Genomic DNA, 27,072 nt, shown 5'->3' with positions numbered 1-27,072 from the left:
AAGGCGCTAACATCTTTGTCTTGTGATAATATTATTATTACTACCCACTTCCATCTAATAACTGTTCTTAATTAAAAGGTGTAACTATATGTTATATATCACGTGAATTTGCCATGGACATCTCATGAACAAAGTTGCCTGTTTTAGACCATGCAAAACTACATGTTTTCTTATTTTCTAATTTCTGATTCTAACATATATATCACGGAGAAAATGTTGAATTCTGAAAAAGTTGATAGTATATGAAGAAATGTTGGATAAAGCCATGCTTCTAGATACAACTTTAATTTTAGAACCACAAAAAGTTTACTAACTAACCTTTTGTTATCTAAATGGTGGAATCATTGAAAAATGGTTATAAAAGTAAGTCAATAATCTACACTAATTTAATAGGAATGAGAAAAACGTTTTTATAAAAAAGAAACTAAAACTTAAACCGTTTTTCTTCGCAAAGAAAACAAAAGAATATGATCGATATGAATCCTCAGCCTTGCAAACATAGGCGCTAATGGGAATGTGAGCAATAGAAAAAATCATAGTAATACACATCCACAACTGTTATTCATTTCAGCGACTACAACTCATGTAATTAAAAATGATGAAAGCGAGCAAGTAATACTCCTATTCACTTTCTTCTATCCCTTTTCCTCTTTTAGTTTTGAGTTTAATTTGTCTACTCCCACCTTTCCATATTCACCTTTTTATCTTCAATTTGCTAGATCCAAAAGTTCCTTTTTAATTATTTTATTCTTATAAATATTTTTTCTAAAAAGCATTTTATTCATTTAAAATTCCAATTTGTCTACTTCTCCCAATAATTAATTATTTTAGATCTCTCTCTCACACATTAAAATCAGAAAACGACTACCTTTTTTCTCCTTGACTTATAAAACCTATCAAGGGCCTTTTCATTTTTTTCTGCCTGGTGGATGAGTTCAGGCAAATCTTATATGTTTTCGTTATCATGATCCCTTCTTCTTTTTTCTCTCTTCCTGATCAAGAAATCGAAGAAACACAGTTGATAAAACCTGTCTGAATAATTAAGAACCCAACTAAAAAGATTCAATCTTTACTTCATTCTCACCCTTAAAAATATAATTAAAGATTCCATCTTCACACATTTTTTCCTAATTTTTTAATTCCCAACATATATAATTGAAGAAAGAGAGAGAGAGAGAGAGAGAGAGAGACAGAGACAGAGTGGAAGCAACAGAGAACGATGAGACCTGCCCCAAGTACCATCCAACAGACTCTGACGCCGGAAGCCGCCACCGTATTAAACCAATCAATCTCAGAGGCATCACGTCGCAGCCACGGCCAAACAACACCTCTCCACGTGGCAACCACTCTCCTCGCCTCTCCCTCCGGTTACCTCCGGCGAGCCTGCATCCGATCACATCCCAACTCTTCGCACCCGCTCCAGTGCCGAGCCCTCGAGCTCTGCTTCAGCGTCGCACTCGAGCGTCTCCCCACCTCTACGACGGCTCCGGGGAACGACCCGCCGATCTCCAACGCGCTCATGGCGGCGCTGAAGCGAGCGCAGGCTCATCAGCGGCGCGGATATCCGGAGCAACAGCAGCAGCAGCCGTTGCTGGCGGTTAAAGTGGAGCTGGAGCAGTTGATTCTATCGATTCTGGATGATCCGAGCGTGAGCCGGGTCATGCGGGAAGCTAGCTTCTCTAGCCCCGCGGTTAAAGCGACGATAGAACAGTCGTTGAGTAATAACAGCAAAACGACGCCGAGTCGAAGCGTTTTGATGACGCGGAACACGTATGGCGGCAACACACAGTTGCAACGATCAGGGGTTAATGAAAACGACGACGTTGAGAGGGTGATGGATATATTGGGCAGGGGGAAGAAGAGGAACCCGGTTTTAGTCGGTGATTCGGAGCCGGGTCGGGTTACCCGCGAGGTTTTTAAGAGAATCGAGAGCGGGGAAGCATCGGCGGTGGTGAAGAGCTCAGAGGTTGTGAATTTCGAGGAGATTGGTTCGGTGAGAATCAGGGAGCTAGACGGGTTGCTGGAGACCCGGATAGAGAAGAACTCGGATACTGGAGTGGTTCTCAATCTTGGAGACTTGAAATGGCTCGTGGAGGGGCAACCGAGCTCGGCGGTGGGGGAGCTACGTAGGCTTCTGGAGAAATACGAAGGAAGGTTGTGGTTTATAGGAACCGCGACGTGCGAGACTTATCTAAGATGTCAAGTTTATCATCCGTCGATGGAGAGTGATTGGGATCTTCAAGCTGTTTCGTTGGCTTCTAAATCTCCGTCGTCAGGACTTTTCTCTAGGTGAGTTGTGTGTTTTTGTCTTTTTTTTTTTGGTTATGCCTTAAAAAAAAAGATCTCAGCTTTATGTTAAATAAAATTCATTGTCATTAGGCTTGGGAACAGTTTGGGATCGTCGGCTCAATCATTCACGCCGTTGAAGAGCTTCGTGCCTCCCAACAGGACAGTGAAGTGTTGTCCGGAGTGTTCGCAGAGTTGCGAGCGAGAGCTGTCTGAAGTTGATTCATTGTCTCAAGAAGTTAAAACAGAAGTAGCTCAGCCGAAACAGTTGCCACAATGGCTATTGAGTGTTAAACCGGTAAGTTTACGGTCTATGATATTGAGAATTGTCTTGTGTATAAAATGTATGAGATTGATCAGTTCCTATTGTTTTGTTTTTAAATAGCAAGCAAAGATTGAAGAAGTGCAGAAGAAATGGAATGAAGCGTGTGCGCGTCTTCATCCTAGCTTTCACAACAAGACCGAGAGGATCGTTCCGGTCCCGGTTCCGATTCCTATACCGTTGACAACAAGCTCCTACGGTCCCAACATGCTTCTTCAGTCTAAGTTCCAACCTAACAGAGAGTTGCGTGAGAGGGTACCCTTGAAACCTATGAGCTCTTTGGTGGAAGAACAAGGAAAAAAGAAGAAGAGTAGTCCTCCCGGGAGTCCGGTTCAGACTGATCTTGTTCTTGGACGGACAGAGGTTTCGGAGAAGGCAGAGGATGTGCAAGTGAGAGACTTCCTCGGCTGCATATCGTCCGAATCAGTAGTACTGAACAACGACAAGATCAGTGTACTTGAGAACTCTCTAGACATTGATTTGTTCAAGAAGCTTCTGAAAGGAATGACAGAGAAAGTCTGGTGGCAGCACGACGCAGCCTCTGCGGTGGCGGCGACCGTTAGTCAGTGCAAGCTAGGTAACGGGAAACGACGCGGTGTTTTATCGAAAGGAGATGTTTGGTTACTCTTCTCAGGACCAGACAGAGTCGGTAAGAGAAAAATGGTGTCTGTTCTGTCTTCTCTCGTATACGGGACCAATCCTATAACGATCCCGCTCGGTTCGAGACAAGACGGCACAGATGGGAACCATAACATCCGTGGTAAGACCGTGGTGGATAGGATCGCGGAAACCGTTAAGAGGAGTCCGTTCTCCGTTATATTGCTTGAAGATATCGATGAAGCTGATATGTTGCTGCGTGGAAGCATCAAACGAGCGATGGATAGAGGGAGGATAACCGATTCTCACGGCCGTGAGATCAGTTTAGGTAACGTGATCTTTGTCATGACAGCGAGCTGGCATCTTTCTACGAAAACGTGTTCCCTTGATAGTGAAGAGAAGCTACGTGACTTGGCGAGTGAGAGGTGGAGTTTGAGGTTGTGTATGCGGGAGAAGATCGGGAAACGTAGAGCCAGCTGGCTGTGTAGCAGCAGCGAGGACGAGAGGGTGGCGACTAAACCGAAGAAAGAAGGTTTATCGTTCGATCTAAACCAAGCTGCTGATACAACGGACAGTACCAGCGATCTAACGACGGATAACGATCAAGAAGAGCAAGGTTTTAGCGGGAAGCTGTCTTTGCAATGCGTGCCGTTTGCGTTCCACGAGCTGGTTAGCCGTGTAGACGATGCGGTGGCGTTCAGGGCGGTTGATTTCGGAGCTGTGAGACGGAGGATCTCGGATACGTTGTCGGAGAGGTTCACGGCGGTTGTAGGCGAGTCTTTGTCGATGGAAGTGGAGGAGGAGGCGCTTCAGAGAATCTTGAGCAGTGTATGGTTAGGGCGGATGGAGTTAGGGGAGTGGATTGAGAAGGTGATTGTTCCGGTTTTGAGCCAGGTTAAGGCTCGAGTGACTACTTCCGGTACTTACGGTGACCGTACGGTTGCTCGGCTGGAGCTAGATGAAGGTTCTTGTGAACGGAGCGGTTGTGATATACTGCCGACGAGTGTTACGTTGGCAATGTGAGCGAGTAAAAAAAACAGAGATTGAGTTTTTTGTTAATGGGACTGTGGAAGGGTAGAGATGTAAATATGTCTCAACTGGTTTTTGGCGGGGAGTAAAAGAAAACAGTTAACTGTTAGAAAGATGTTTATAGTTTTTTTTGTTCGACAGTCTAGTTTTTGTGTTAATGTAAGGAGGGGTGATAGATTATAGAACTCTAGATTATATATATTTATTTGATAGGTATAAAATGAATTATTAATAAAGTTTAAGTATTTTTTCTAGTCAATTAAAAGAAAACCTTATTAACGGATTAGATGCGTGAAAGAATTGCATTGCCTTTAGTCTTCATTCGATACACTTAAGACTAGCCCCGGGGGACCATTGATCCTCGAGTTAAGCCGGATGTAAAAGTATTTTTAATTGCAGATATTCTGTAATTTATTAAGGTTGCTTGTATTTTTCTACACAAAACGAAAAGAATGTTAATAAAAGTATTTTTTATTAAGTATGTATTTATATTCTTATTCCATCTGCATTTTGACCTTTTACTCATCCTCTGTTTTCCTTTATTTCTCCGGTTAGGTATAACTAATTGGTTTTAGATTATTATTTATCGTTAGAGCTTACCTGTTACAAACTTACAACTACAAAAAGGTATGACGCAAAAGTCTCACAGATTCAATACTTTTTGATTAAATAAGTATAAATATACGATCTAACGTATAGATAATAATTCTTATGGGCACTATTTACGTTAAAAACAATAAAAAAAGGGATGGTAAAGCTTTTTCTTCTCTCTAAAAGTTCTTGAGAGAGAAAGAAACTCGCGGTGGTCCCGATTCTTCTTTCTTTCCTCTTCTACTGGTGATTCTGGTGCACGGTGGTCTCCTTGACATGGTGTAGCCAGCTCTGACTCCGGTGGTTCGCGTTTTTCATCGACGGAATCATCCGGCTTTCATATACTCCGGCGGTTTATGTTCAACCGGTTGGAGCTCGCTGTTGTGATTGTAACAAAGATGAGAGGTTGGATGAGCTCTCGATTATATCGATGGAGGCTCTCCAAAGTTTGAGATGTGTGGCGTAGCTAAGAACCCCTAAACGTCCGATACAGTCGTCGGAGGTGGGGTTTTTGGCGGTTGGGGATGAGGTTCCCGGCAGATTCCGGGATTAATTCGTTTTGTTATGATTCGATGGTGTAGTTTGAAGTCGAGAAAATTGTGTTTCCGAGATGGAAGGGATGAATTGTTGGGCGGAGTTCACCGGTGTTGAAGGTTTTTTTCCGGAGAGTTTCCGGCGAAGGGTAGCGGTCATGCGGTGGCGAAACGCGTGTTTTCAGAGTCTCGGTGTAGTGAACACGTGGACATCCATGTGTTTTCTTTGGACGCGTGTTTAGTGGGTGGCTCGGGTTTGGGCTTAAAGCCCATGTTTGTCGGTGTGTTTTTTGGTTTGTCCTGGTTGTGGGCCTATGTTTGTAATATCCATGTTATAACCCTTTGTTGGGCTTTTGGTTTGGGTTTAATAATAATATATCAGATGGAAAAAAAAAAAGAAAAGATGGTGATTCTTAATAGTTTGTTTGCGTTGAGATAAGATGAGGTCAGAATGTTTAGTATCTTGATATCTTATTATATAAAGCTTGGTTCTTCAAAGTTACTAATTAACATAATTGTGACATGTATCAATAAATTTTAAAGATGGTGACATGTGTCAGAAATATGATATAATTCTCTTTTGTTTATTATTTAATAGAAATTTAGAAAAGGAAAAATCTTCTAAAAAAGGAAAGTTTCTAAACAATTACTATTAAATAATTTTTATAATTAATTTTGCACTATTAAATAAAATTTAGAATTATTTCTTCAGTATTATTTTTAGTATATATATTTGAATCCTTATATATTTTAGAAAAGGAAAATTACTATTACATAGTCTTTTAAAATTCTATATTATAAAATATTTGATAGTAATTTCTTTTTTAAAAGACTAAACAAAAAATAATAATTGCAAAAAGGTATTAGAAAGTTAATTCTTTAAAAAAAATTATAATGTTTATTATTAAACTCACTAAAGATAGAGAATTATAAAAGATAAATTCAACTTTTTAAACAAACGAATTGTAAAATTCCACAATTTCAATTATTTAATAAAAAACATGGAGAAAAACTAACTTTATAATAAATATTATTCCTTTTTAAAAGCCTAATTAAAAGTAAGGAAAGTTTCTAAACAATTACTATTAAATAATTTTTATAATTACTTTTCACTATTAAATAAAATTTAGAATTATTTCTTCAGTATTATTTTTAGTATATATATTTGAATCCTTATATATTTTAGAAAAGGAAAATTACTATTACATAGTCTTTTAAAATTCTATATTATAAAATATTTGATAGTAATTTCTTTTTTTAAAAGACTAAACAAAAAATAATAATTGCAAAAAGGTATTAGAAAGTTAATTCTTTAAAAAAAAATATAATGTTTATTATTAAACTCACTAAAGATAGAGAATTATAAAAGATAAATTCAACTTTTTAAACAAACGAATTGTAAAATTCCACAATTTCAATTATTTAATAAAAAACATGGAGAAAAACTAACTTTATAATAAATATTATTCCTTTTTAAAAGCCTAATTAAAAGAAATTGTAAAAGTACTCTTATTATTTTCTTATAAGTAACTAACTTTCTTTTCTAATACATAATTGTATATTTTAAAAATTATGACCAAAAATAGCTACAAACATTTCACATTTATATTTAAGTTTAAGCTTCCACATATTATTTTTACAAAACACAATAGTATTTACATAAAAATTACCTGAGTATTTTCTTTTAATTTCTTGATACAACTCAACATTTTACTATCATTATTACATTTTATTATAACATAACTTTCAATTTTGATGTTGTTGTTTACATCATATATTAAACAGATATTTTTCTATTAAAAATAAAATAGTTGCATAAAAATCATAAGGAAAAACTAATAAAATAATTAGTTTTCCTTTTAAAAAAAAAACTATAAAAAAATGTAAAGGTAAAGTAATCTTATTTTTCTTATAATTAACTAAATTTATTTTTTAATAATTCTGTGTTAAAAAATATAAAGCAAAAATAACTTAAAATATTTCACCTGATATGATTGCGACATGTGTCAATTACTAAAAATTAGATTTTGAATGTGTCAATCAAAATTGACATTATGTGAAAATAATTTTTTCATAAAATCTTAAATAAAAGAGATTTCTAAAAAAAATTATTTTCTAATCTTAACCAATTAAGATTTTTTTTCTTTTTCTTTACATCCTAACCGGAGAGAATTGTAAAATAATAATAGTAAATTTTAATTTAAAAATTTAATGATAAACATGATACTAACAATTATTTAATTAACAATACAAATTGAAAAAAAAACATTAGTGATATTGAAAAAACCCTATTTTGAAAATGCCATCTTTTACATTAGTAATAGTCAGAGCTTCTCTATCTCCTCTTCACTCAGAGATAGAAGCATTAATTTGGGCAATGGAGTGTATGCGGAATCTGAGGCAGTACATGGTTACATTTGCGACAGATTGTTCTCAATTGGTGAAGATGGTTTCGGAACCAGAAGAATGGCCTGCTTTTGCAACCTATTTAGCAGATATCAAGACTTTGAAAGGAAACTTTCATAGTTCAGATATTATTTACGTATCTCGCACGAAGAATCAAAAGGCCGACAGCCTCGCCAGATGTACTAGGAATCAACCGACATTTGTCGTGTATATGGATGCGGAGTTACCAGTTTGGCATACAGAGTCTTCTTGAGTCTGTAAAGTCGATGACAATAAAAAATGCCATCTTTTAAAAATAATTAATATTAACTGGAAATAATTATTTGATAGAAATTGTTTTTTATAAATCCTAGATAAATATAATGTAAAAGATTAAGTAATATTAATTTCCTTTTCTAAAACCCTAAAAGCTGTAAAAGAATATTTGATAGTTTTTTTTTTTTCTACAATAAATCCTAAACAAAAGAAATCTGTATCATATTTCTAAGTCCTATCCAAAAGAGAATTGTAAAAAAAATTATTTTATAATATTTAAAGAGAGTATGTGATGATGAACATAATATTAAAAATTCTTTAATTAACGAAAGAAGTGTAAAAGTGGTATTGATACAAATTGTTAATAAAAGCAATTTTAAGATTATTTATTAATAACTAGAAATAATTATTTGATAGCAATTTTTTTCTGAAATTCTAAAGAGAATATAATTGTAATAGGTTATATGACAAATTTTCCTTTTCTAAAATCTAAAAAAATGTAAAAGAGTATTGAATTTTTTATTTAATTTATTAATTGTAATTAAATAGGAGATTTATAAAATATTTTTTTTCCTTTTTTAAAATCCTAACAAGATAAAATTTTAAAAACTTATTTAATAAAGCATTAAATTAGTACATAAGAACATGTATAATTTTGTTCTTGACTCGATTGGTGTATTTGACTTTTATTCCTTTTTACCTTTTATTCAATTTCTTATTTTTGATTGTGTTGAGTTTAAACGTTTAGGTATAATATATTCTTTAATCCTAATTGCAAAATTTACAACATTGATCTATGTACAATGATTATAAAATATAAATATTAACTTGAACTTATGTGTGAAAAAGGGTTTTTAATTATAAAATAAATTTCACAAAAATCATAAAACTATAATAAAATGATTTTTTATTATATTTTTATTAAACTAAAACATCAAACAAAAACCATTGCAACGCAACGGGCTCATATCTAATTTCTAATAAAGTATCAATACTATTAAAACAGAAGGCTCTTTTTTCAGGTGCCCTTCTATTTCAACCATATTTACAGATCTTTGCCACTGGAATATTTTAAACCTATGATTTTTATTAAATTCTGTATTTTCTAATTTTTCTTTTATTTTTCTCGCTGCGACAATTAGGTTTCTCCGTTATGATCTGAATTCCAAGGATCGTATGTTTGAGAAAGATGCGATCGATTTGTCTTCTTTTACAAATCGATGAAAGGAAATAACATCAAGAATCAAAAACGGCAAGAATCAAAAACGGCTGTTTCCAAGGAAAGGAGTGATACAGATCAAGATGTTGATTTCGATTTCAGGTCATCTTACTATGGATTCATGCATTGTTGCCATAGAACCATCAAGGAAGTTTCATTGTTTGATGTTATGGATCCAGAAAGATTTTGATTGGATTTTCAAACTTTGGTTTACATTTTGACTGGTTTTTATTGCCTCATTATGCAGATATTGGGGATTTGATCTTCGCAGGATTTGGTTATTTTCGAAGTTCTGTAAACGGTTTTGGAACAGAGGTCTTCACACTCTGTCTTTGCCAGAAACGGCCAAAGCCGCAGGTCTCAACTATCTGCAAAAGTCTGTGCTTCTTCCTCGATCATCAGTTATGATGAACTTTTTTTTTCAGTCCGTGGTTTAATGTTACCTTTGACTTTGCTATTCATAATTTATTTGAACAAGATGTTATTGGGTATTTTTCAAGTTGGTGAGGGGTGAAAGTTCATGTTCTTCATTTTGTAGGTTGAGATCGTTTTCAAAGTTTTTATAAATTGTATTCTGTTTTGGTGGTGATAGTAACAGAGCTACTGAAACTACGTTACGGAAACATTCAGAGTTCACTACTGGAACAAGAAAGGTACACATTTAATTGCTAGAAGTCATAAAGATTGGGTTTCTTTGACACAAAGTCAAAATCCATGAGCTTTAGTTTGGATCTGGCTATTTTTGGGAAAGAATGATGTAGATGTGACGATGTATCAGGATTGTACTCTGGTAAACACAAATGATGTTTGAATGTTTCAATACGAGTCTGGGTTCTCTAAAAGAATCATACAAGGTCGGTTATGGTTATGGGTTGTTGTTTTAGAATGGAACATATATATATTGTAGTTGCTCGGAATAATATAGTTGTGGAGTGGTTTATCTGTAGTGAATCTCAGTATGTAAGTTATTGGAGTTGTCACGTTAAGGTCTGCTCTAGGTTACGGCCTTTTGGCCTTTATTTATCAAACTATACACTTGGTCTTTTTGAGTGCTCATATATGGTTCTGGATGGGTTTATAAAGCTTTCAGTTTCATTCATTCTGTCAAGTTAAATACACTCTAAGAAGGTGCTTAAGCCAAAACCATCACAGGAAAGAAGGAGTTCATTGAGATGGGAAATGAGTCGGTTGCTCTCTGGTCTGTACTTTAATAAATTTCAAGTAATTTGGTAAATGGTGGTTGCAGAGTACTATAATAGCTATCTGATGCTATAGCTCACTCCGATCTAATCTTATTTTTTCATTGTAGTCAAGTAGTTATCTTTTCATTGGAGTCAAGTCGCTTTTTCAATAATGAGATTATTCAATTTGAGCCTGTTGTAATATCGGTTGGTTTTGAAATTAAGAAAATAAACTAATACTACTCTACACATAAATCAATACTATTAAAGTTGAAGTATGTCCCATTGATATTAGTTGCATCCATCTTTTTATTTTATATGTAGTTATTTTGAGTCGTAAACTATGGTGATGATTGGTTCGGCTGTGGTTTTAAAAATTTAGATGTACAAATTTAGCTGTAGCTGTACAATTGTTACAGCTTGAAAGGTTGTGGGGTCAACTGACACCGCAAAAGTACTATATAACTTTCAGTTTGTAAGCTGTTTTTCATTATGAAACTGTGGCTTAGTGGTTGGAAATGGCAGTACTGAACACACAGATGCTAGGTTCGATTCAACCAGTTGACACATTAAATTTTTTTTTTATATATTGTGAACCCGCATAAATTTCTTGCTGGGACCGCCACTGGTTATGCACTGTAGACCTTTTAAAATAAAATATGTGAAATATATAATGTATATATAAAATAATTAATTTTTATCAATTAAAGTTTATTATTATTTAAAATGTGATATGTAAATAATAACAATGTTATTTAAAATATTTCAATCAATTTAAAAACACCCAAAATTAAATAAAACATTTAAAGATAGTTTAATTATGATTATCTAATTTATTTTATATAATAGATTGTTTGTTTTATTTTATAGATTCTACAGTCTATAAAAAAGAGCTTTAGATTTTATACTTAAAACACATAAGAAAAAAAATTGTTTTAACTTTTTTGCTGTAGCCTTAAAATGAAGCAAAACACGATTGGTAAAAAAATTATAGAAACTTGATGTAGGCTTTAATTACTAAAATTAAAACTACAACATGATTGGTAAAGTTTGATGATTTAAAAATAAATAAAGCTAAAGTAAAGAGATAAAGCCCAACCAATCATCCACTATATCTATAACTACTTTAAGAGCATCACTAACGGGGGTGCTTAACTACTTTTCTAAAAAAAAAAAAAAATATGGAAAAGGGGAAGAAAGAGGAAGCATCAGTGCTTAAATAAGCACCACAAGAGCAGGTGATTAGGTACATGTGGAGCTGTCATTAGGCAATTTTTTTTAACGCTTTTTTCAAACATTTTTTTTCTCAAACATTTTTTTTATGATACACAAATATAAAAATGATCTAACTATCACCAATTTTTTTTTTGAAAATGACCAAAATGACACACAAAGATAGAAAAAAAAATCTTTTTGTTCTTTTTTTCTTTTCTCAAACACTGTTTTTATGACCAAAATGACACCCAAATATGAAAATGACCTAACTAACACCAATTACTTTTTGAAAATGACCAAAATGACAAAGATGAAAAAGAAAAAAACTTTCTTTTGTTTTTGTTTTTTTTTCTTTTTTGAAATACTGTTTTTATGACCAAAATTATATCCAAATATGAAAATGACCTGACTAACACCATTTAAAAAAAAAAAACCAAAATGACACCTAAAGATAAAAAAGTAAAATCTATGTTTTTATTTTAGAATCTATCTTTAAATGTTTTTTTTATGTTTTATTTAAAAAATAAATTGCATCTTTCAAAAAATAATATTTTGAATTGTTTTTAAGAACCCCAAAATAAGATTCTCCCATTGAAGCACAAAAATGTTCGGAGTGCTTAGCGTTGCATCTTAAATCACTTTTACAACTTAAAATTATTAAAAAAAGAATAAGCACTCCTATTTGGAGTTTTGGGTTAATGATGCCCTAATAACCGTTTGATATATTTTGCCTTAGTGGACTATCAAAAATAAAAGCCCGACTCCCTTTTAATAACCGACGAATCATTTTTTCTTTTACAAAATTTCCACATGATTTTTAATCATCGGTGCTCTTATTTTAAGTTTCAACCATATACAGTATTAAACGTGTCCACTATTGTGTTTTTGGTAACAGTCTTTAAGTGAATTTTAATAGAAATAAATATTGATATAAACTTATTTAGTGTAATGGTTTTAAATAGATTATTCAATTAAAAATATTTTATAAATTTGATTTTACTTAAAATCATTGAAGACCAAGTTAACCCGTTTACATGTATACATATATTTAACAGAATATATTAAAAAGTAAAAAATTGTTCGATTTTCGATGCAAGTTGTATTTGATATTGGTTTGTGGATATCACTTTAAGAACCGTTCAAGTATATAAGCCATGTCTAACAGAGCATGAGCCTTGATTTTCATATCGCTTCTGAGTCGGGTTTTTAGGGTACAAATATTCTTGACTAATTATGTTAAATAATTACTAAGAAAATATAATATGTTGCAAAATTTAGGAATAAGTTTAAAATGATTTCTAAAATGCATATGACACAAGTGTATAATTATGCAATTTGACATATTTAATATAATTACCAAAAAAATATTAAATTAATATTAAACACAAATATGATTACAAAAAATAACACAAACATAAAAATCAATACTATTAAAGTTGAAGCATGACCAACTGATATTAGTTGGGTCTAATTTAAAAAAAAAAATCATTGCTATATATAACTGCTTATGTGTGTATATATAACGTTATCTGGAAAGAAAAAATAATTGTTCACGGTTACAAACCGTAAGATACAATAACTAACAATTTTTATACCTGATCGTCTTATCATTCCTACTTTTTTGGTAAAGTCTAAAACAAAAATATACAACTCTTTTATATACACATGCATATAAATAACAAAAATATTTTCATAACCACTAATATCCTATTTTAAGCAATACATACATAACAAATCCTATTTTCACAAAACCAAATCTATCATACTATATTCTGATAGTATTTCCTATTGAGATTATATTTACAAAATCGATTTGCGGGTGTAGATTATGAGTATTTTATACGGGTTGAGTGTGGGCTGGTGAATTTTGGATCGTAACTACCCGTCGATCCGTAAAGTATTTAAAAAGGTAAATATTTTTTTAAATACAGAAGTTTGAAAATAATAATTCAAAATTTAAATCAATGATAATTTTTTTAATATAAATAATTTTATAATAATTAAACTAAATAATGATTTTTTAAAAAATATATAACCAGCGGATAACCACAAAATTAAGCGGAGTGAATGCTGGTACAAAATTATTTGTTTGCGGATTGTGCGGGTCATATTTTTTAACTTAAAAAATTGAAAATCCGTGGGTTAGCGGGTCAGCAGGACGAGTTTGACCCGCAACCCAGCCTTAACCATACGTATACCGGATCAATTTTTAAATTTCTATTATGTAATTAAATATATTTTGATTAAAATTTATACACAAATATGATTACAAAAAAATACAAATATAATCAGGAAGAAAAAGAAAATCAAAAATTAAATTTAAAACAAAAAAATTACCCGCCTTTTTAAGGGCGGGTCAAAATCTAGTATTAAATAAATAACACTAGGTGATTCTCCCGTGCTCATGCACGGGATAAATATTTATAAGGTAAAAATATTATAATAATTTATTAATAGTTTAATTTTAATTTCAATTATTTTTTTAATTTTTATAAATAATATTATATTATTTTAGTTAGACATGTGATTTTGGATATGTAATATATGATTAGTTTGATGTCACTTTAGTATATTAGATAACATCAAATTTTTTGAATTCAACCATGATTTTTTTGGTTCTAAATAGATTAAAGTTTTGAATAATTTGTGATTTTCATTTAGTTTGTTTTCTCTTAGATATTTAAATATATTTTTAGTAATAGGACGTATTATATATATTGTTTTGAAAAGCAAATAGAAAAATAAATTTAACTGTTGATCGATTCATAATATAAAAATAAATATAAAAATAATATTTGAAATCTCATCCATATATGTTTTGCAAAATAAATAAATAGTAAAATTTAGTTAATATTTTATTTTAGTTTATTGGTATGATTGGAAGCATCCCGTAATTTATATGTACAAATATAAATAAACATTACTATTAAATAATATATTTTTAATTTTACCTTTGAGTTTAGATATAATAAAAATGATTAGTATATATTCATTTTGTGAATAGGGTGACATATATTCATTTGTATTGAAGTATAATTATTTTTATTTTTATTAAACCAAATAAGATTGATTTTATTTGTTGCATCAGTTTCAGTTTTTTCATCTTAAATGTGTAAATATATTTTTATAATATTTATAATAATTTGTTATTTGTTGATTTTATATTAAAAAATAAATCGATGATCAGTAGAAAGTTTCATAAAAGAAAATAACAGATAAAAATTTTGTAACCTCATAAATGCATATTGATATTAATAATAATTAAAAATTGTAAGCTCTAAGTAATATTATACCTTAGATTTATAAAATTAAACTGAAAGTTATTTAAAATAATCTTAAAATATAATAATTCAGATTTTCTTATGTACTTTTATCATAGGTATATTTGATTGTACAAATATAAAGGAAAAAAACAAAAAAAAAACTAAATATTAAGTAAAATATATATTTTTAATTGTAGAAAAATATAATATGTTTAGTTCATTAAAAATGTCTAGGATTATGTTATTTAAAAATATATTTGTAATTATTTGTTCAAAGTATGCTTGTGGTAAAATTAGTTTTCATAAAAGTATCCTTTAACGTTTTAATTAAAAACCAGTTCTTTTATTTTTTTTCTTGAGAAACTATTTTATATATGTAAAATGTTTAATAGACATTTTGTTTTGTTTTAATTATAAATATTATTATTCAAAAAATATTATAATAATGATAAACCATTTCAATAATACTAATTATAAAATATTATTATTCAACTAAAGTTATCTTGGTTTATCTAATCAATTTATTTTCTCTAATTATCTGAGAAAATATATCGATATAAGGAAATTTTTTTTTTTTTTTTGATTAACCTGGGGGTATCCCGGGCCTATGGAATGGCCCAGACTAATCCCCAAGGGGAGGTGCAGCCCACGGATAGACCCTCTCTCTGGGTATGCAAATGGGCCCTAAAGCATAGGCCCATATCCGTGTTGGTGTCCAGAAATCATGACTTAGTTCCCTCCAGCAGGGTTCGAACTCACAACCTGGGTGCAGGAAGGAGCCCGTCCTTACCATTGGGCCATGATGTTCTGGACAGGAAAATATTTTTATTACTTTGAAAATATATTTATATTGCTTAAGATTATGTTTTAAAGGAAATTTTTTTTTTCTTAATATCAAAATTATTTTTGTTGACTTTCCTTTTTTATGAAATCACATTATATATAAATATATTATTTGATTTTAAATTCGTTTTTTTAATTTAGAAATGTTTTTAATTATATATGATAACTAAAAAGGAAATTTCTAATTAATAGAAATTATTAAAAAGGGAAAATCAATTTTAATATAGTAATTATATGTAATATTTTTAATTCATTAAGGGTGTCATCGTAATCAACCACCGTGAAAATTAATGTGAATGCAACACGTAAGAAACTGACTTCTCAAATAATATTATAGAGATAGAGATAGTAATAGTACTAAACATTACCAACATACGCCTACACGACGACGACGTTGCAAAAAAGTAAGGGTTCTTGGGATCATCAAGATACATTTCGGGATCACCAATGGATTGACCAGCACGTATCCTTTGCGAAGAACTTCCTAATAAAAAAAAATAATACTCAGTTCAATATTTTAGTATTAAATACATTTCTAAATAAAGCTAGCTAGGCAGTGTTAGCTTTCTTCAAACTTCCATGAGCTTTGTTAACTTCACAAACCGTTGTATCAGCATCGTACTCTTCGTCGCTGCTTCCCAAAGAAAGAGAAGTGATCATGTTTTGATCGTAATCTCCATCCTTCTGGCTTCCGGAGAACCGCTGTCTGAGGGAGAGGCGTTGGATAGTACTGTCTGTAATCACTTAGAAGTACCTGTCAAACAAATAAAAAAATCAAACGCTCCACTTAGTGACAAAAGAGAAATCAAGAAGAGAGGAATCGTAATATCTACGGTGTCATGTTTTATAAAAAAGTTCTGGTAAGAGAGCAGGGACATAAACCACATTCTAGAAGATCAGAAACATAATGTGACAGGATCAGTCACAACTCAGATTCTCTGTTATCCAATTTACTTATTTCTGTTTTTTCCTTTTAGTAATAAAACAACCATCCCCGAAACACAACAATCTTAAAACCTAAACCAATAAAAGGCCGGCCCTCTAAACCTAAACCTAAACCTAAACCTAATCACAACAATCGTAAAACCTAAAACAATCGTAACTTCGCTTTCTTCTCTGTAGGGTTATTTTCTCTCAACTCTCCAGGGAAATAAGCCGGCGCTGTATCAACTTCCAAATGGCCAGTTCTAGCAAAGCTAATTCACCGGGTAAGCGAAAGCCGGAAGATGATTTGGACACTGAACCGGTTCTGAGGAGACATAAGTCTGATGAGTCAGCTTTAAACTCAGCCAAGGTATAATTTCTGTTATATACTTTTTTTTTATATCTCGTGTATACCAAGTTTGTGTTCAGCTAATCTTCTTGGCTCTTATTCATTGTAACAGGAGACAAATATTGATCCAGATTTTGTTGAGGTCGAGTTGCTGGAGACAAAGTCTGATGAGTCAGCTTTAAACTCACCCAAGGTATAATTTCCGTAATCTACACGCAAGTTAAAAGTCCTTTTCTCCTTATAGTCTTTGCTGCTAACATGCTTTGATCCCCTAAATTCAGGAAGCTGCAGGAGGACCTAATAAGAAGCTCTTTCTTGACAAACTCTCTAGCCAAACTGAAATATCAGATGTGTACGTAGAACCTTCAGTTTCCACACTTTGACTTTAAACTTTTCATGACTGTCTGATATATCCTCCATTTTTTTTTTGCCAGCATCGATTTCTTCAAAGATGTTGGACAAGTTGTTGGTGTTCGACTTATGCTGAACCACAAGCGCGGCCAACGTGTGGGCAGGCGTGTGGAAAGTCGTCTGGGTTGTGGCTTTGTTGAATTTGCTTCTTCTGACGAAGCAAAGAAGGTGATGAGAGGAGTGTTTTTAGTAATGATTAAAATTATTTTTTAGCATATCTACTTATGATGATGAAATCATGTAGGCGCTTAAAATGAAGAGCGGTGAATATTGGAGCCGTAACAGGGTTTTTCTTGAAGTGCCAGAAGCTACATTCCTTCCACCCAAGTAAATTGATTTATGTTTATGTAACTTACAGCCTGCTGGTGTTTGATGCCCACTACACAAGTTTTAACGCTATTTTTTTTATTCTTGTTTATCAGGTATTGCATAGATCACAATGTGTGGTAAGGGTTTTAACTATTTGTTGTTATCAATGGAGTTTTTGGCATACATTTGAAATTTCACAAGGTTTTCTGATAATTCCAGGTACGAAGACTACCTTCAAAGGGAAGGCCTTCTGATAGAAGAATTTGCCGCAGTGGAAGGACTTGATGAAACTCCAGATTCTTCTGCTGAGGTACCTCTTGTTACTCTGAAGAAACGTTTGGCTTTTCATTACACAACTGTAGCAGTCATGCTAACACACTTTCCTGCTGACTTCAGGAACCTGCCATACCAAAAAAGACGCTCTTTGTGGGCCGTTTCTCTCCCCAAACTAAACCAAGAGATATGTTAGTAGCTCTTTTAATTTCTTTTTTTTCTATCTCTGGACAATTTTTTAATGACTCATATCTTATCCTCCGTTATCGACAGCATCGATTTCTTCAAAGATGCTGGAGGAGTTTCTTATGTTCGACTTATAGGAGACCACACGGGCAAGCATGTGGGCTATGGCTTTGTTGATTTTTCTTCTGTGAATGATGCAAATAAGGCGAGAGCTTAGTTTATAGTACTGATGATAAAAGTATTTAGTTAGTCATTTGAATTTGATTGCTTATAATCTCTTTCATACTGCAGGCGCTGCAACAGAAGAATGGTGAATATTTGCATGACTGTAAAATTTTTCTTGAACTGGCTAAAAATGGAGCGACGTACCTTCCACCCAAGTAAATTGTGTTTTTTTTTGTTATGTACACTTGTTTCTGTAACACTTTGTTTATCCTATTGCTCGAGTTTTTATACCATTACAGAAGATTAACGCCTTCTTTTTTTTTTGTATATATAATTAGGTATTGCCTAGATTACAAGGTTTGGTAAGGACTTTTAACTATGTACCTCTTTGAGTTTGTTATGAATAGCACATTGGTTTAAGTTTTTGATAATAATATTTCAGGTTCGAAGACAGCGTTCCGGTTGAAGGACTTGATGCAACTCCCGATTTTTCCGAGGTGCATGTTCTTATTATCTTCAAAATTTGTCAAGCTCAGAGGAAACGTTTAGCGATTAATAACAAATCTGTTGCTAACAAACATAGCTGTTAAATTCAGGCAACTTCTGTACCAAAGAAGACTCTCTTTATTTCCCATCTCTCAGTCTCACACCAGAAAACTATGATATCAGCTATGTAAGCAAAAGTTTCCTCTCTCGCCCTTTGAGTAAATTTTTCATGACTTATATTTTGGCCTCCATTTCGACAGCATCGATTTCTTCAAAGATGCTGCGGAAGTTGTTCGGGTTCGACTTATCCTAGACCAGCGTGGTGAGCATGCGGGCTGTGGCTTTGTTGAGTTTGCTTCTTCTAACGAAGCAAATAAGGTGAGAGTAGTAATGATGTAAAATTTATTTACGTAGTCATTTGAAAATTATACAAACCATTGCTGATTAAATCTTTTATCATGTAGGCGCTGCAACAAAAGAACGGTGAATATTTGCACAACCGCAGCATTTTTCTTGATGTGGCGAATAATGAATTTGCAGAGAACCTTCCACCCAAGTAAATTGATTACTGTTTTAAGGATTTTATTTTTTGTAAAACCGTTTACTTGAGTTTAGATGCCATTAACGCTATCTTCTTCTTTTTTGTTAATTAGGCATTGCATAGATCACACGGTTTGGTAAGGGTTTAACCACTTGTTTTAAAGAGCACATACGTTTTTCCTACACCTGGAGAGTTCACACGGGTTTTTATTTTTGATATTCCAGGTACAATGACGACTTACTTCAAAGTGAAAGTTTTATGATAGAAGAAGATAACACACCTCCGGACAATGAAGACTTACTTCAAAATGAAATTTTTATGATAGAAGAAGATAAGACACCTCCGGATTTTGCTGAGGTAACTCTTCTTATCATCTTCAAAATATGATATGTAAGAAACACTTAGCGTTTAGTAACACAACTGTTGCCACATAGTCTGGGGATGAGTTTGTTGTTATGCAGTTCAAGTCCTTTTCCTCTAAAGATTCGTGCTTGCTAACACAGTTGGTTGTTAATTTCAGAACGTACTCCTTGTTGCCAACCTCTCTCCACAAACAACTAAAATATGGCATATGTAAGTAGCATCATAAATTTCCATGTTCGTTAGTGGCTTAAGTTTTTCATGACTGATATGTTTTATCCTCTACATTGACAGCATCAAGTTCTTCAAAAATGTTGGAGAAGTTGTTAGTGTTAGACTTATTGTTAACCGCGAGTGTAAGCATGTGGGCTATGGCTTTATTGAGTTTGCTTCTCCTTATGAAGCACAGGAGGTGAGACTTGTTTTGTTTTAATGATGTGAAAAAGTATTAGAACTAATTTAAGTACGATAGCTGATAAATCTTTTTTTTTTAACTGTAGGCGCTGAAAATGATGAATGGTGCATATATGGACGATCATAAGATCATGTTGATGAAAGGACTTGATCAAACTCCCGATTTTGTTGAGGTAGCTTTTCTTATGATCTTCAAATATGTCAGGCTTAAAAGAACTGCTTAGCGTTTAATAGCAGTACAACAGTTGCCACAAAGTCTAAAGATGACTTAATTCTGTAGATGAGTCTTCTTTTTTTGTGATGCAATTGAAGTGCTTTTCTCCTTATTGAGTCGTGCTAACACACTAGCCTGTGTTAAATTCAGGCAGTTGCCACCTCAAGAAGTAAGACGCTCTATGTTGCCAATCTCCTTCGCGAAAAAACTGAAATATCACATATGTAAGTAGCACTTTTTAATTTCCTCTTTTGTTCTCGGAGCAAGTCTTTCATGACTACTAATATTTTATCCTGACAGCATCGATTTCTTCAAAGATGTTGGAGAAGTTGTTCATGTTCGACTTATTTGCAACCGCATGGGCAAGCATGTGGGCACTGGCTTTGTTGAGTTTGCTTCTGCTGATGAAGCGAAGAAGGTGAGGAGTTTATATTAATGATTTAAAAGTCATTTGAAAAAGTAATGTCTACTTGTGATGAAATCATACAAGTAGGTTCTTTGAAAGTTTGTTTGCTGATAAAATTCTTTTTTACTTAGGCGCTGGAAAAGAAAAACGGTGAACATTTTCACCGTCGCAAGATTTTTCTTGATGTTTCTGAGAAGGCTCGAGGCCGACCCAAGTATGTTGATTTTCCATGTTTATGCAAACCTGATTCTTCTAACTTATTGCTTGATTTTTTGATACAGAAAACTAATGCTATTATTATTTTTGATTAGGTATTGCATTGATCACAAGATTTGGTAAGGAATTTAACTAAATTTGTTATGAGCACTTTGGTTTATAGTTGTTTCTATACCTTGATAGATGACACTTTTTTTTTATATATATATATATTCTAGGTACGAAGACTACCTTCGACAAGAAAGCCTTTTGATAGGAGCTGACGAAACTCCTGATTTTGCTGAGGTACCTGTTCTTGTTATCTTTCAAATTATGTCCTGCTCGTAGGCATTTAATAACACAAATGTTGTCACAAAACATTTGGTTGCTAAATACAGGAAAATGCCGTTCAAAGAAAGACACTCTTTGTTGCCAATCTTTCTCACGGCAGTAACAAATTGCTGATTTCAAAGATGTAAGTAGCACCTTTAATTACTTATTTCGTTCTTGAAGCAAGTAGCACCTTTGATGAATGATATTACAACTTTCATTTTTACAGTTACAAAATCTTCAAAAATGTTGTAGAAGTTGTTCGTGTTCGACTTATTGTAGACCACTGTGGTGAGCATGTGGGCTGTGGGTTTGTTGAGTTTGCTTCTGCTGATGAAGCACAGAAGGTGATGAGACTACTGATGAAAAATAGTTTATACTTATGATGAAGAATATCTGAAAGTAAGATATGCTGATTAAATCTTCTTATCCTGCAGGCGCTACGTCACTGGAAAAGATCTAAGCTTATTTTCTACGAGGCTGAAATAGCTGCTACGTACCCTTTCCGACACAAGTAAATTAATGTTCCCTGTGTAGATTTATTTCGCTAACGCATTGCTTTTGTGTTGACGCCATAACAAAGTATTAACACTTGTTTTTTGTTAATTAGGTACAACCTTGCAGAAAAGCTTTGGTATGTGATTTAAGTGTGTACATTTTTAGTTTTTGTTATCAAGAGTCTGATAAAAGGGGGTTTGATATATTCTAGGTACGAAGACAAGCTTCGACGAGAATATTTGAAGACCGCCCCGAATCTGATGATGGATGTGAATAAGTATATGCAATTTTAGTTTTTGTTATCAAGAGTCTGATAAAAGTGTTACTTTGGCAATTTGAATGAGTAAAAAACAGAGATAGAGTTTTGTTAATGGGACTATGGAAATCTAAGTAAAACAATGTTGGTTCACTGGATAATGTTTTCGTCCTTCATTATATAATCTTATTTAGGTTTTTCTTGTCAACAACATATATATTTTTTTTGAATTATACACCGATATCTTGATTTGTAAGGAAGTGAATTCAGATTGACTACATGTTAGCAGTCAACGAACAACAAGTCAACAATATATTCTTGTTCAGTTTTTTCTTTTTTTAACAATATTCTTGTTTAGTTATTGTTTGTTTATTGACCTTCTCCTCGTCCTCTCTCTTTTTTTCCTTACTTACAGACAATAACTAGTGTTAAGTGGTTACATCTTTAGAGCTTGCCTGTTAGGCTGTTACAACTACAAAAAGGTATGACGCAAAAGTCTCACAGATTCAATACTGTTTGAATAAAAACTAATATGTTCTAACCTATAAATAAAAGGTTAATTGTTTGTTAACGTTAAGATAAGATGAGGTCAGAATGTTTAGTATCTTAATATACTAAAAATGAATAAAAATATATAGTACATTGATAATAATACTAAACATGACCCTTTTCCTAATTTCATCTTCTTTGATTTATCAGACTCTTGATAACAAAAACTAATTAACAAAAACAATAGTGTTAAAACTTTAACCGATTCTAGCTGATCGAGTAAGACAAGATTTCATAAATGTGTAGTTTTAAGAAACAATTAAATAATGTATGCTAAATAAATGTGAGAAAAATTACAGAGAAAAGTAAACAGCAATGGAGACTGGTTTGTAAAACCTCCATTGTAGAATTTATGATTTAGTGTTTGACTGTAACTTAAAGTTCATTGCTATGATTTGACTAAATGCTATGATCTTTTTCTGTAACGTTTTTTAATGTAATTATGTTGGATGTACTTGTAAATTTCTGGGTGTAAATATTTCTAAATAATGCATGGAAATATAATATATGTAGTGTATATAAGATAATTACTTTTTATAATTCTTTTAAGAAGTTTTAATAAATAAAAAGAGCATATTCATAGAAATGTTTATGTCATTGTAAAAAGAACTTGAAAATTTAGTGGAAGTGTCCATATTTTCAAGCCCAAAAAAGAATTTTGGATATGTAACATGAATTTTTAGTGAAAGTGTCCACAAATTTCGAAGCCTGAAAAGGATTCAAGTGTGGTTCCTCTATTTTCTATCTCTATATGAACATCTATTTTTTTTTGATAAAAAAAAAAGAACATCTATTTTATTTAGTAACCTACTTTAATTTCGAGAAGAACAAAAAATAGGATTCCTACTTCAATCTATTTTTACTCATGTGTGTATTTGTGCATACCAAATCCAGTTTTAAAATGTAATATTGAGACACCCTCCATCAATTCTAGTACACTTGCGACACCAACGATTTTTTAAGATAACAACTTAAATCCAAAAGCAAATACCAAGTTTCAACAAGATCCTGAGACACAAAGGATAACACAACAGCCTAAGATTGAAACGACTAAGGTTAACACTACATAAACACCAATTCTTAACTTAAAAGTCTTCAGACGCATAAATAAAACATCACTTCTTAACGAAATGGGCCTTGATGGATCGAACAACATCTCCTTCACGTAGAATCTCACAAATGATTACATCTCCGGGCTTTGCATCGTTTCTGCTATAGATTACTTGCCACGGGTAAACGACAACACGATCCTTCCAGTTTCCAATCTTTCCCTCTAATTCACCAAATCCATCGATGAACTTGATTATGCCATCAAACTTCAAGTCATAGTCCTTTATTACTTGCATAGCAATCACCTGCACGCAACAAATACAAATAAAAAAACATATTTAATCCTAAAATGATAAGAATAGCAATACAAAGCTTAAGATGAAGATCATTATTACCAACATACGCCTACACGGCGACGACGTTGCAATAAAGCAAGGATTCTTGGGATCATCAAGATACATTTCAGGATCACCAATTGGTTGAGCACGTATCCTTTGCGAAGTACTCCCTGATAAAAAGAATAATACACAGTTCAATATTTCGAAAAAATATATATAAATTAAGATACTCTCTGTTACCTTTCTTTAAAGTTCTATGAGCTTTGTTAACTTCACAGACGGTTGTATCAGCATCGTACTCTTCGTCGCTGCTTCCCAAAGAAAGAGAAGTGATCATGTTCTGATCGTAATCTTCATCTTTATCATCATCATCACCAGCTGTTTCATCCTCATCATCATCATCATCTGAAATAGGTTGAGCACGTTTCCTTTGCGAAGAACTTCCTAATAAAAGAATAATACTCAGTTCAATATTTTAGTACTATTAAATACATTTTTAAATAAAGATAAGCAGTGTTACCTTTCTTCAAACTTCCATGAGCTTTGTTAACTTCACAAACCGTTGTATCAGCATTGTACTCTTCGTCGCTGCTTCCCAAAGAAAGAGAAGTGATCATCATGTTCTGATCGTGATCTCCATCTTTCTCACCATCATTATCAGCTGCTTCATCCTCCTCATCATCATCTGAAATTTCTTGTATCGTGACAGGAGCTTCTGGCTTCACGGGGAGCCCATTCCTGAAGATGCTTACCAAGAAGCTTCGTGAACCATCGTAGGAGAATATCAGAAAGTCTCTGTCGATGGGACCATTGTCTGCGATGAACTTAGACCAGCCATCACCGAAGCTAATCTCCTCCTCTGGACTTATTGCCCATTTGACAGTCCAGAAGATTCCTTCTGGCTTCCGAAGAACCGCTGTCTGAGGGAGAGGCGTTGGATAGTACTGTCTGTAATCACTTGGGAGTACCTACAAAAATTGAAAAATTGCATGCAGAAAGTCAAACGCTCCACTTAGTGACAAAGAGATATGAAGAGACCGAACACATGATAACCAAACAAACCCTAAGAGAGCAAGCATAACTAGTCCCCTATGAACCAGGAACATAACCAACTTTAATAAACCAGGAACAGACACAAGCCCTTAGAGATCCGTAAACAAAACCCAACAGTACTACGAGAGTTCAGGAACAGAACTAAACCCTAAGACATCAAAAAGAGACGAATAAAGGTGGATGTTGAACAATTCAGGAATATCAAGAAGAGAGAGAGAGAGAGAGAGGAGTCAGATTAAGAGCTAAAACAGAGCAGTAAATTCAAAAGTTTAAAAATGTTAAACCAAGAGAGATGGACTGAGAATAAATGATTTACTGTTATACAGTGAAACACACAAACAAGCCACCAGTAATCTCATTAAAATCATTCTTCTACCGTCTCGCAACAAACGTAATTTGCAAAAGAAAGTTACTGATCTTTTTCAAAAAAGAAAGGTTATTACCAAACGTTGAGAAAGAGACAGGTCTTGAGAGTTGTAGACAATGAGGAAATCTGGGTAGGGAGTAAAAACCATCTTCTTCACTTCAACAAGGTCTCGATGGTATGAGATGAAGAAGCTATAGGTAGCTGCTTTGTTTGGAAATCTTGAAGCTTGCTTTTGTAGAACTGAATACAAAACAACACACAAGGTGTTTAGCGTGAGTGTGTATATAAAGCCACTGAGAGAGTGAGACTTAGCATTACGAAAGTGCCCCTAACCGGTCAAGTCTTCGTAGTCAGCTCAAGTCGTCATAGTCGTAAGAACGGATATATTTGCAGTCTTGCAGAGTTTAGTGTACCAGGGGGAAATCCCAAAATGGAATTTGTACAAAAATATAAAAGAATTAGAATTCTTGAAGTTGACTGTTCGAGTCATTAATTATTTCAAGAATTAATTGGACAAAGCCCAACCTATATGAGCCTATAAGCCCTAAATAAACCCAATAACAAGGCCTCACTATTGCGGGTCTTTGGGTCATCGGTTCTTTTGGAATCTGGATTATTCCGGTGATAAACATCTATAAATATAATACTTGTAAATATCTGTAATTTTCGAATATACGACGGATCGATGGCCGGTTTGGATATTTAAGACAAAACAAATTCAAAGAGTTCATCAAAATTTAGCTAAATTTATAATATTTATCTAAAATTTTGCAAAATAGCAAAAAACTATTAATAGTTAAAACTAAACATTTTAGAACTCTAAAATTGACATTTAAAATTTCAAATTAATTGAATAGAAAACATACATACTACGTATATAATAACTAAATCATAATTATTTTTCATAATTATTAAAGACACACTAAATTAATACTATTAAAATTTTAATAACAACAATTTTGCGAATATTTCAAAAATACCATAGCACTGGTATTCTAAATTATTTATTGTTTTTTCTAAGCCTTTATAAAATTAAAATTTGTGATGTTAATTTTCTGGATTTGGTAAAATTAGAATAAAATAAAATTTGAGAATTATCATAAAAACTGAGTTTAAATTAGGCTTATATTTTGTGAAGGTTTTTGAATTTCAAAAAAATATATATTTTTCCTAAAAAATTATATATTTTTGCTTAAAATGTATTTTTTGCTCAACAAATTGTATTTTTTGCTTAAAATTTTGTATTTTTATTTTTGCTAAAAATGTATACTTTATAAGCTAAGAAAATCATTTGAAGATATTATTACTTTTATAATAAAATAGTATATATATCACTATAATTTTGTCCCTAGTAAAATAAATTTCAAAATCTGCCACTGCATTCTATCATATTTCTAGTACACATGCGACACACAAGATCATAGATAACTTAAATCAAAAAGCAAACATCAAGTTTCAACAAGATCCTTGGTACCCACGGGGTGTGTGCTGCTGTGAGTGAGGATGAGCAGGTGCCGGGAATTGTTGCTGCTGTTGCCAAGTCTGGTTGCCTCGATATCCTCCTCGGCGTGAGTTATTGGGCCTGCTGTGATGTGATCCTCTGTGATTGGTGTAGTGTGCCGTTACGGGTGCAGAGGAGATCGGAGTGGGAACCGATT

The 27,072-nt window shown here is 32.8% G+C and overlaps 3 protein-coding genes across 3 annotated transcripts; 2 read left to right on the top strand and 1 right to left on the bottom strand.

Annotated features, from left to right (window-relative positions):
• Positions 1-899: 899 nt before the first annotated feature.
• On the top strand, positions 900-4,488 carry LOC108843335 (protein SUPPRESSOR OF MAX2 1). The gene is made up of 3 exons (XM_018616514.2): positions 900-2,289; positions 2,380-2,584; positions 2,672-4,488. Exons 1-3 carry the CDS (start codon positions 1,220-1,222, stop codon positions 4,226-4,228), a joined length of 2,832 nt encoding a protein of 943 aa, XP_018472016.2. The 5' UTR covers positions 900-1,219; the 3' UTR covers positions 4,229-4,488.
• A 12,272-nt stretch (positions 4,489-16,760) lies between these two features.
• On the top strand, positions 16,761-22,309 carry LOC108837514 (uncharacterized). Its single transcript, XM_018610553.2, has 30 exons — positions 16,761-17,034; positions 17,126-17,206; positions 17,295-17,365; positions 17,448-17,592; positions 17,669-17,751; positions 17,847-17,870; positions 17,953-18,043; positions 18,130-18,197; positions 18,280-18,397; positions 18,484-18,572; positions 18,696-18,719; positions 18,800-18,854; positions 18,954-19,030; positions 19,104-19,221; positions 19,308-19,399; positions 19,497-19,520; positions 19,609-19,741; positions 19,905-19,957; positions 20,039-20,156; positions 20,245-20,331; positions 20,523-20,596; positions 20,673-20,790; positions 20,910-20,992; positions 21,090-21,113; positions 21,213-21,279; positions 21,372-21,448; positions 21,533-21,650; positions 21,741-21,817; positions 21,914-21,937; positions 22,013-22,309. The coding sequence occupies exons 1-30, from the start codon at positions 16,918-16,920 to the stop codon at positions 22,092-22,094; spliced, it is 2,412 nt and encodes an 803-aa protein (XP_018466055.2). The 5' UTR covers positions 16,761-16,917; the 3' UTR covers positions 22,095-22,309.
• A 1,403-nt stretch (positions 22,310-23,712) lies between these two features.
• LOC108841468 (B3 domain-containing protein At5g57720) lies at positions 23,713-25,643 on the bottom strand. The gene is made up of 5 exons (XM_018614221.2): positions 25,491-25,643; positions 24,644-24,962; positions 24,235-24,372; positions 24,052-24,164; positions 23,713-23,961 (listed from the first exon to the last, which is right to left on the bottom strand). The coding sequence occupies exons 1-5, from the start codon at positions 25,560-25,562 to the stop codon at positions 23,722-23,724; spliced, it is 882 nt and encodes a 293-aa protein (XP_018469723.1). The 5' UTR covers positions 25,563-25,643; the 3' UTR covers positions 23,713-23,721.
• Between the last annotated feature and the right edge of the window lie 1,429 nt (positions 25,644-27,072).

This window comes from Raphanus sativus, chromosome 2 (genome assembly GCF_000801105.2).
Source record: "Raphanus sativus cultivar WK10039 chromosome 2, ASM80110v3, whole genome shotgun sequence".
Classification (NCBI taxonomy): domain Eukaryota; kingdom Viridiplantae; phylum Streptophyta; class Magnoliopsida; order Brassicales; family Brassicaceae; genus Raphanus; species Raphanus sativus.
Note: the sequence above shows the minus strand (reverse complement) of the source record. Positions and strands in the feature narration are given on the sequence as shown.